Source organism: Octopus bimaculoides, chromosome 24 (assembly GCF_046866305.1).
Source record: "Octopus bimaculoides isolate indiv1 chromosome 24, ASM4686630v1, whole genome shotgun sequence".
Classification (NCBI taxonomy): domain Eukaryota; kingdom Metazoa; phylum Mollusca; class Cephalopoda; order Octopoda; family Octopodidae; genus Octopus; species Octopus bimaculoides.
The window spans coordinates 30,095,061-30,105,060 of NC_142951.1; the positions used below are offsets into that span (position 1 = coordinate 30,095,061).

Here is a 10,000-nt window from a genome sequence, read left to right on the forward strand (position 1 = left end):
TCTGAAATGGAAGAGAGACAGGGATGAAGAAATTACTGGAGACAAAGTAATCTAACACAACTCAAACAAACTTGCAGTTAATATAGATTTGAAGGAAGGTGGTGAGCTGGCAGAAACGTTAGCACGCTGGGCAAAATGCAGAGCAGTATTTCGTCTGTCTTCACGTACGGAGTTCAAATTCTGCTGAGGTCGACTTTGCCTGTCATCCTTTCAGGATCGATAAAATGAGTACCAGTTGAATACCCCCAGTGCATAACTGGTACTTAATTTATCGACCCTGAAAGGACGAAAGGTAAAGTTGACTTCGGTGAAATTTGAACTCAGAACATAACGGCAGATGAAATACCGCTAAGCATTTCATCCGGTGTGCTAACGTTTCTGCCAGCTCGCCGCCTTCACCACCACCCTAATAGTAACAGTACTTACTTCACAGCCCGGCGCCATTCCTCGACAAAGTTTACACCAACTACATGGACGTGGCTTTTAATGTTTCGCACATTCGGTCGGTTTCGGTCATGGTAAAGATCAGGAAGGGCGGCCTTCTGTTGCAGAGCCCATTCTTTCTTTTGGTCTATATTCTGTTGTTCCACTTGACTTTGGAGCTGAAATACATCATCATCATCAACTATAATATCAACATCATCAACTATAATGACAATATCATGATTATCATTACAAGAAATAATAAAATTTCCCTTAAAGCATATCTTAAAAAAAAAAAACCATAAACTTCGCCGTTTCAAAGCCTAGCCAGGCTCATGAGCCCGGTTTCCCGGTTTCTATGGCGTATGTGCTCAGGACAGGATTAGGTTTAGGTTTAGGTTTAGGTTTAACACCACCACCTCCACCTAGTCATGGAGATCTTTTTTTAGCAGAATCTGTATTGTTAAAGTAACCAGGCTAAGTTTCTGGTTTGAGGATAACTTCCTCCTTTCCTCATACCAATCTTGGAGACCTTGAAAAATTAAAGAGTGATGGGCACAGCTTTTGCTTCCTAACTAAGCAGTAAAAAGAAAAACCCCAAAATCCCAAGAATTAAAACATGGGCTATGAGTGTGATAGCCAGTCAGGAATCCTAACTACAAGACATAGATGCTATGTTAACTGCTCCTTGAAGAAAATGCAAACTTAAGCTCTTACCACACATTTGGCACATACAGCAACATCTCGCTGGAATTCAGGACACTTTGGAAAATAGGAACGGAGAATTTCCCAGACATCTCGTGGAACCAGACGGCGACAGTTAACTTCGGGATTAAGAGCTCCTGGAATTCAGTTAATAAGATAATACAGACACACATTGTATATATATATATATATATATATATATATATATATATATATATATATATATATATTTTTTATTTTTTTATTTAGAGGTTGGTTGAGCAAAGTACATACAAAGGTTACAAAAAAAAATAAAAGACACAGGATTTTGACAATTTAGAATAGCATTAACAACAACAATTATGGTTACTTACTGTGTGGGGTACAGAGAAGGTCATTGTTGAAACCTGTTTCTTCGGACCATTTATTTGAATTGTCAGACGGACAGTCACCACCTAAAAGAGAAAAAGAGAGAGATAGAGAAAAAGTGACAATGTAAGGCAGTGAGGAAGATAAAGATAGCATAGGACAATTGGGGAGAGAGAGAGAGAGAGAGAGAGAGTGAGGCGAGAGAGAGAGAAGAGAGACAGAGAATAGAGGGAGAGAACAGAAAAGGGAGAGAAAGAGAGAGGAGAGGGATAATATATAATCATGTAAGACACTGTGCCTCATATTGAAAGGGTGTGTGACCCATGAGAAAAATTGTAAGAGGAAAGGGCCTCATTTCAAGGACATGGTGTCATTTGTTATAAGAGGCTTAGTGCCTCGTTGTAAGGACTTTGAGTCCAATAAGAAATTGTGGTAAGAGGTTTATTGCCTCAAATATGTAAATTTATGAAAGAACAATGTATTAGAGAAGCAGAGATTGGCAAGCGTCTCCTGCCTTCTCCCATTAATATCATCATGTTCCTCATTCATCTCATCTCATTTAATGTCTTTGTCCAGCCAGCAACTACGCAATCTGTGTACGGCTTTCATAGCCAATATAATGAAATAATGTAAGACACTGAGGACGATAGAGACAGTAAAGGACAATTGGAGGGAGGGAGAGAGAGAGAGAGAGAGAGAGAAACAGACAGACAGAGATGCCGTAATCCAATCTGGCTCTGATATGATTAACCACTCTGTTACCATATTTCTGGTCAAAAACTGTCTTTTGCTTCAGTTAAAATAATGAAAAATTTAGTAAAATAAGTGTCGTCGTTAAGATGGTGTTTAAAGGCAGCGAGCTGGCAGAATCGTTAGCATGCCAGGCAAAATGCTTAGTTTTTACGTTCTCAGTTCAAATTCCGCTGAGGATGAGTTTGCTTTTCACATCATTTCTAGGTTGATAGAATAAGTACCAGTTAAGTACTGGGGGTCGATGTAATTGACTTACCCCCCCCCCCCCACGAACTTGCTAGCCTTGAATCAAAATTTGAAACCATTATTTTGATTATTATTATTATTATAGGTGCAGGAGTGACTGTGTGGGGAGGATTGGCCTGCAAGAGTTCTGTGCTGGTGCCATGTAAGAGCACCCGTGCAGTGCTATGTTAAAAGCACACAGCACACTCTGTGAAGTGGTTTGCATTAAGGAAGGGCACCCAATTGTAGAAACCATGCCAAATCAGATTGGAGCCTGGTGCAGCTCTCAAGCTTGCCAGCTCTGGTCAACCCATCCAATCCATGCCAGCATGGCAAACAGACATTAAATGATGATGATGATGATGAATGGTAATGGGGGTTAAAACAGGAAGTGTGTATCAGCCCCAGAAGGTTGGCCTCAAGAGTTGGAAAAGAAGAACAAAGCAAATGTATATAGTGAGAGCAAACGGTTACAATAAAAGTTGATATGACAAGATACCTCCTTTTGAGCTGTTATCGTCTTCGTCGTCATCGTCATTGTCATCATCTTCGTCCCCGCCACCGCCGCCTCCACCATCATTGTTCTCAGTAGCAGCAGTAGCGGCTGTGTTGTATCTTTTGACCTCTTCCAGTTTCTCTGCCATCAGCTTTCTCCATCTTCGGAATGAGGACTTACCGACCCAGTAACATTCGGCACTGAAAGGAGAGAGAGAGGACGAGAGAGTGAGAGAGAGAGAGAGAGAGAGAGAGAGAGAGAGAGAGAGAGAGAGGACGAGAGAGTGAGAGAGAGAGAGAGAGGACGAGAGAGTGAGAGAGAGAGAGAGAGAGAGAGAGGACGAGAGAGTGAGAAAGAGAGAGAGAGAGAGAGTGTGGAGGAGGAATTTATGCAGAGTGGAGAATGAGAATGGGTTGGTGGGGGGAGTGTATAGTGAAACCGGGAAGATAGTGAGAATATAGGAAGTGTGTGTGTATATAAATGTGTATGTGTGTGTGTGTATATTTCAAATTTACAGTAAACAAAAAACAAAGAGAGGTAAAGGAACAATAAGTAGGTGTATTAGTAGATATACACACACACTCACAAACACACAGAGACATACAAGTACACATACATAAACACATGGCAATGCGTACACGAACACACACACAGTGATATATATACTCATACAAGCACATATATGCACAAACACAGAGACTCAGGCACACATATACACAGACACACACAAACACAAGTACACATACATGGAAACAACTACAGACAGGCAGGGATGCACACACACACACACGCATACATGGAGACAACTACAGACACAAACAGAGGCACACGTACAGACACTTATACACACACACATGCATGCATGCATGCACATATAGTCATGCATTACTTACGAGTCGTGATTATATTTCATAATGTTGGTGATATATTTCATGTCTTTCTCCATCTTCTGTTTCATCCTCATCACATGACACTGTTTCTGTACACATACCATACACAGACTCTCCTCCCTGCAGTAGCAAAGTTAATTAGCCAGAACATAATGAATCAGAAAAAAAAAAAATAGACATCAGAGGGGTGTGATGTATACCCTGGGTGCAGATAATTTTTTTCCCTTTAAGTATCATTATTAAAGGTATTTATACTCCGGTGAAATTAAGAAATTAACTCGTAAATAAACAAAACCCTCAAATCCATCACTGTACACACGCGGAGTCACATATCTACGTGTGTATTTATGAATGTTTGAAAATAATCAAACCAAATTTTCATCATTCTGACCCACTCACCCAATGAGTATTTCTGCTAAATTTGGTGAAAATCTGTTCAGCTGTTTTCCAGTAATTTTGCAAACACACAGACAAAGACAAGTGATTACAATACCCTGCTTTCGCTTACATGTGCAAGGTAAAAATAAACACATTATTGTGTTAAGATACCAGATATTATCTACGTTATAATCGTTGCTGTTGTTGTTGTCGAGGGTCTCAAGATCAACCTTGATTATTTGGTCTTTTTGTATCTTTTTGTATATCTCGGGAGTGTCACCAGGTCAAATCACTACTTGTCTATGTTCAGAGGTCACAACTCTGGTACTATGGACATGTGATTGGAATGTTGCAGGAAAGAATTGCAACGTTATATATTATGCACTTTATTCATTCTTAAGGTCATCTTTATAGCAAATCCTAACATACAGTACAACTCAGTAATGACTTAATAAACCGATATTGTTAGTGGCATATCAAAAGGATAAAGAGCCCCTTCGGTCATGAATGACCATGGAACTGCATCCAGGAAGTTCTCCTCTGAGGCAAAGTTGTTTATAAAAGACCAACAGTTGCCCATGAATACCAGCCTCCCTTCTCCATTCCATCAATGTTATTCAAGGCAAAGGCAAAGGTCGGTACAGCTTGGCACCTCTGATGTCGGAACTCAGTTCTACAGCTGAATGAATTGGAGGAACATGAAATAAAGTGTTTTGCTCAAGAACATAACACACAACCTGGTCCGGGAATTGAACTCATTACCTCATAATTGTGAGCCCAATGCTCTAACCACTGAGCTATGTGCCTTCGCAGTAGCTGCATACTATGGTTACAAAATAGAATACTGTTGCCTTTTCCAGCAATTAAAATATGCATGTTTTTGTATTTTGTTATGTGTACGGTTCCTTGGTCTGTGGGAAAATTGTCTTGCATGAAATTGATTTGTGATTCCAAAAAAAAAAAAGGTTAGGGTCCTCTGTTATAGAGGATAAGAAATAGAAAGTTTCACTTACCCTAGTAACCGGGGGCCACCCATGAATTTAGCAAACAAAGCAGCAGCCTGCATGGAGAGATAAAATCATTGTAATTTACTGACGAATGACCATTATCAGCCACCACTGCTGCCACCACCAGAGCAACAACAATCCATCACCTTAACTACAGAAGACAGGGTGGACCAAAAATCACTCACCAAAACATTTGACATTTATTTATTACATTATGATTATTATTATTATTTATTTTGTTTGTCATGTACAAGTACATGGGTATTTACATTATTTACATTTGACGGATATTTGTCCTCATCTTGTTTCTTGTTAACACGTTTCGGCTGATATACCCTCCAGCCTTCATCAGGTGTCTTGGGGAAATTTCGAACCTGGGTTTTCATTCCTAAGGTATTTTTTGATGTTATTATTATTATTATTATTATTATTATTATTATTATTATTATTATTCAGGTCACTGCTTGGAATCGAACTCAGAATCTTGAGGTTAAGAGTGCGGGCGACTAACCCTGAGATTCCGCAAAGTCGACTCGGGTAGGATTTGAACTCGGGTAAAGCAATTATCAAAAAAAAAAAAAAAATATATATATATATATATATATATATAAAATGAGTTTTACTTACACCTTCACTATTGACGAATTTTAACTTGGAGACCTTGTTAGGGTTTACCCTGCAGGAAAGACAACAGAGAAAGGATTAAGAAGGGTGAACAAAATAACCGAAATACACATAGAGTATGCAAGACAAAGGATGAGTGGATTAACCCTCTCATTACCATATTTCTGTCAATATACATTGTCTTTCAATTTTTGGATATCATAAATGGTGTTAAGGTACTGTAAATTTAAAACAGATTCTGGAGAATCTACAAGAATAGATGCAAGTTCTAATTTATAAAAACATGTGACATATTAATAAAAATCTGTAAATGTACAACCATCCAGATATCTGAGAACCTTATTATTTTTTCTAATATATATATATATATATATATATATATATATATATATAATAATATTAGGGACAAAATCCAAAATTACAGGTAAAAACTTAATTAAAATCAATTTATAAAAAATTAAAATTAAATTGAGCTTTATAGATAAAATATATATAAAATATATAGTTTTAGGGAAAATAACCAAGTTTCAAGAACTCATCGATGAAAATCCACTATCACATATAGAAAAATTAATAATTAAAAGCACAATAAATGAGTATAATATAAAGTAAAGTAAATATCATAAGATAAATATAATAAAAAGATTATCTTCCCTAAAACTATATATATCATCATCATCATCATCATCATCGTTTAACGTCTGCTTTCCATGCTAGCATGGGTTGGACGATTTGACTGAGGACTGGTGAAACCGGATGGCAACATCAGGCTCCAGTCTGATTTGGCAGAGTTTCTACAGCTGGATGCCCTTCCTAACGCCAACCACTCGGAGAGTGTAGTGGGTGCTTTTACGTGTCACCCGCACGAAAACGGCCACGCTCGAAATGGTGTCTTTTATGTGCCACCCGCACAAGCCAGTCCAGGGGCACTGGCAACGATCTCGCTCGAAAATCCTACGGGAGCCAGTCATGCGGTACTGGCAACGGCCACGCTCAAAATGGTGCATCTCATGTGCCACCCGCACAAGAACCACTCCAGGGGCACTGGCAACGATCTTACTTGGCTTGCCGGGTCTTCTCACACACAGCACATTTCCAAAGGTCTCGGTCAGTAGTCATCGCCTCGGTGAGGCCCAATGTACGAAGGTCTTGCCTCACCACCTCAGCCCAGGTCTTCCTGGGCCTACCTCTTCCACGGGTTCCCTCAACTGTTAGGGTGTGGCACTTTTTCACGCAGCTATCCTCATCCATTCTCACCACATGTCCATACCAGCGCAATCGTCTCTCTTGCACACCACAACTGATGCTTCTAATGTTCAGCTTTTCTCTCAAGATACTTACACTCTGACGGGTATTCACATTGACATTACACATCCAACGGAGCATACTGGCTTCATTCCTTGCGAGCTTACGTATGTCCTCAGCAGTTAGAGCCCATGTTTCACTGCCATGTAGCATGGCTGTTTGTACGCATGCGTCATACAGTCTGCCTTTTACTCTGAGTGAGAGTCCCTTTGTCGCCAGCAGGGGTAAGAGCTCTCTAAACTTTGCCCAGGCTATTCTTATTCTAGCAGCTACACTTTCAGCGCACCCACCCCCACTACTAACTCGGTCGCCCAGATAGCGGAAGCTATCGAATACCTCTAGTTTTTCACCCTGGAAATATTAATAAAATACACATATCAATAAAAATGTGTAAATGTACAACCATCCAGATATCTGAGAACCTTATTATTTTTTCTAATATATATATATATATATATATATATATATATATATATATATATATATATATATATATATATATAGAGAGAGAGAGAGAGAGAGACAGACAAGGAGAAAAAGGTGCCAAGTAAAGAATACCTGCTGTGACAACAGAGAAAACTCTGGTTATTAATGGACGGTGCTTTGATAGGGTCAGTTAACCAACGAGACAACCAATCTAAGCTGAGCCATTCAAACATATTTAGAACATCTGGAATATAAAACAGAGAAGAATTATAATGAGGTAAAGGCTGTGTGTGTGTGTGGGGGGGGGCTGACATGGCAAGTGTAGGGTCAAATATTTTATAGAATAGATCATCTCTGCCATTGCTCCCTCCCCTCTCAAAGGATCTTTGTCTTACGAAAAAATCTTACTGTGCTTAGGAACAGGTGAGGGTTGGCAACAGGAAGAGTATCCCAGTTGAAGAAAAATCTGCTCCAATGAATTCCATCAGACCCATGTAGGCATATAAAAACTGGATGTTGAATAATGATTGATAAAGACGACAATGAAGGCACAGGAGTGATTTGATCCAGTTGGTTTTAGATGGCTTCACAGGACTGGGAGTTACTTGCATTGTTAAGTGGGTTCATGTGATGCAGGATGGTTGATAGGAGTTAAAAGGCCTCCCCAAAACAAAGGGCTAAAACAGACTGAAACAGAAAAACCCAAACAAATGCTCCAATCACAAAACCCTAAAAGAAGACCCCCCCCCCCCGTCATAAAGGAGGTCACAATTGAAAGGCCCAAAGAACTAAAGGACCTAAATGATCAAAGGATTGAAATGAAGGGCCCCACCCAAGTGAATGATAGGTATCTCATCAAACCGTTATATATAAACACACTTAATACTTACTCCCTTTAGGCACTAGTGAATAATATACATATTTAATTTCCTCTTGTCTCTCTCGTCCAATCTCAACACTTTGGTCCTTAAAAACAGAGAATATATGGTTAAAGAATTAGTGACATAATTATAACAGATACACACATTTATAATGGTTATGTAAATGCATGTGTGTGTGTGTGTGTGTGTGTGTGTGTGTGTGTGAGAGAGAGATATAAAGAGAAGAGAGAATGTGTTTTCAGGAGTAGGTGAAAGAGAGAGAATGTGTGTGTGTGTGTGTGTGAGAAAGAGAGAATGAGCAGGAGAGAGAGAGAGAGAGAGACAAGAGAATGTGTGTTTGACAGTGAGTGTGTGTGTCTGTGAGAGAGTGTGTGTATGTATGTGTCTGTGAGAGAGAATGTGTATGTGTGTGTGTGTGTGTGCGCGTGTAAGAGAAAGTGTGTGAGTGAGTGAGAGAGAGAGAGAGAGAGAGATAGAGAATGTGTAATTGTGTGTATGAAAGTTATGGATGTGTGCAAGTGTGTATATGTGTGAGGGTGTGAATGCATAAATGTGGGCAGTTGACTTATAACAGACATTAGAATAATAATCTCTCACCCTCATATTTAGTAATTCCTGGATCCAATTCTCGAACCGTTTGTTGTCCATCAAAACATAGTCTCGTACATGTTTGGGCAGTAATTCTTCACTGACTTTCTCAGACTCTGAGCTATTGGCTGATGGAGGAAGACACAGAAGACAAAAGAGAGAGTGCCTAGGGTGGAGATATTTTGAAAGGAAATAATAAGCGAGATCGAAACTGAACCAAATTTGATGATTGGCACCCGTGCCAGTGGAGCGCTAACAGCACCATCCGAGTGGGATCGCTGCCACAGCAGTGGTCTCGCTCCTGTGCCGGTGGCACGTAAAAAGCACCATTTGAGCGCGATCGTTTCCAGCTTCGCCTTACTGGCACTTGTGCCGGTGGCATGTGAACAAAACATTGGACTGACTCCTGTGCAGGTGGCACATAAAAAACACCATTTGAGCGTGGTTGTTGCCAGTACTGCCGGACTGGCACCTGTGCCGGTGGCTTGTAAAAAGCACCTACTACACTCTCGGAGTGGTTGGCATTAGGAAGGGCATCCAGCTGTAGAAACTCTACCAGATCAGATTAGAGTCTGGTGTAGCCATCCGGTTTGCCAGTCCTCAGTCAAATCGTCCAACCCATGCTAGCATGGAAAGTGGACATTAAATGATGATGATGTTGCATGAAGCAGTGTTGATTAAAATACATTCATGTAAAACCATATTTAACACAGCTGAGTGCTGCTGTTAAAATAGTCTTAAAATGACTGAAAAATGAGAATAGTGGGATGCTGTTTTATATTCAAATGAGACAGAGCTGGCTTTTCACACCTACCCCACAATGTCATTCTGAAAATAAACAGTCACTTCATCATCAACATTTAACATCCATACTCCATGCAGCTATGAATAGGATGGTTTGACAGGAACTGGCAAGACCAGGGGACACACCAGGTTCCATAATCTGTTTTG

At 39.9% G+C, this 10,000-nt stretch overlaps 1 protein-coding gene across 2 annotated transcripts in view; it reads right to left on the bottom strand.

Moving 5' to 3' along the window:
- The window catches only part of LOC106874893 (ubiquitin carboxyl-terminal hydrolase 48), a 34,105-nt gene that overhangs the window by 7,602 nt on the left and 16,503 nt on the right, over window positions 1-10,000 (bottom strand). For both annotated transcript variants that reach the window (XM_089341486.1, XM_089341485.1), the window contains exons 14-24: window positions 9,059-9,177; window positions 8,471-8,546; window positions 7,713-7,824; window positions 5,853-5,901; window positions 5,232-5,278; window positions 3,844-3,960; window positions 2,954-3,150; window positions 1,482-1,562; window positions 1,141-1,265; window positions 427-602; window position 1 (exon numbers count right to left, since the gene is read on the bottom strand). The exon at window position 1 is cut by the window's left edge and continues 113 nt beyond it. In XM_089341486.1, the coding sequence (XP_089197612.1) occupies window position 1; window positions 427-602; window positions 1,141-1,265; window positions 1,482-1,562; window positions 2,954-3,150; window positions 3,844-3,960; window positions 5,232-5,278; window positions 5,853-5,901; window positions 7,713-7,824; window positions 8,471-8,546; window positions 9,059-9,177 (1,100 nt within the window). The remainder of the gene's footprint in view (window positions 2-426; window positions 603-1,140; window positions 1,266-1,481; window positions 1,563-2,953; window positions 3,151-3,843; window positions 3,961-5,231; window positions 5,279-5,852; window positions 5,902-7,712; window positions 7,825-8,470; window positions 8,547-9,058; window positions 9,178-10,000) is intronic.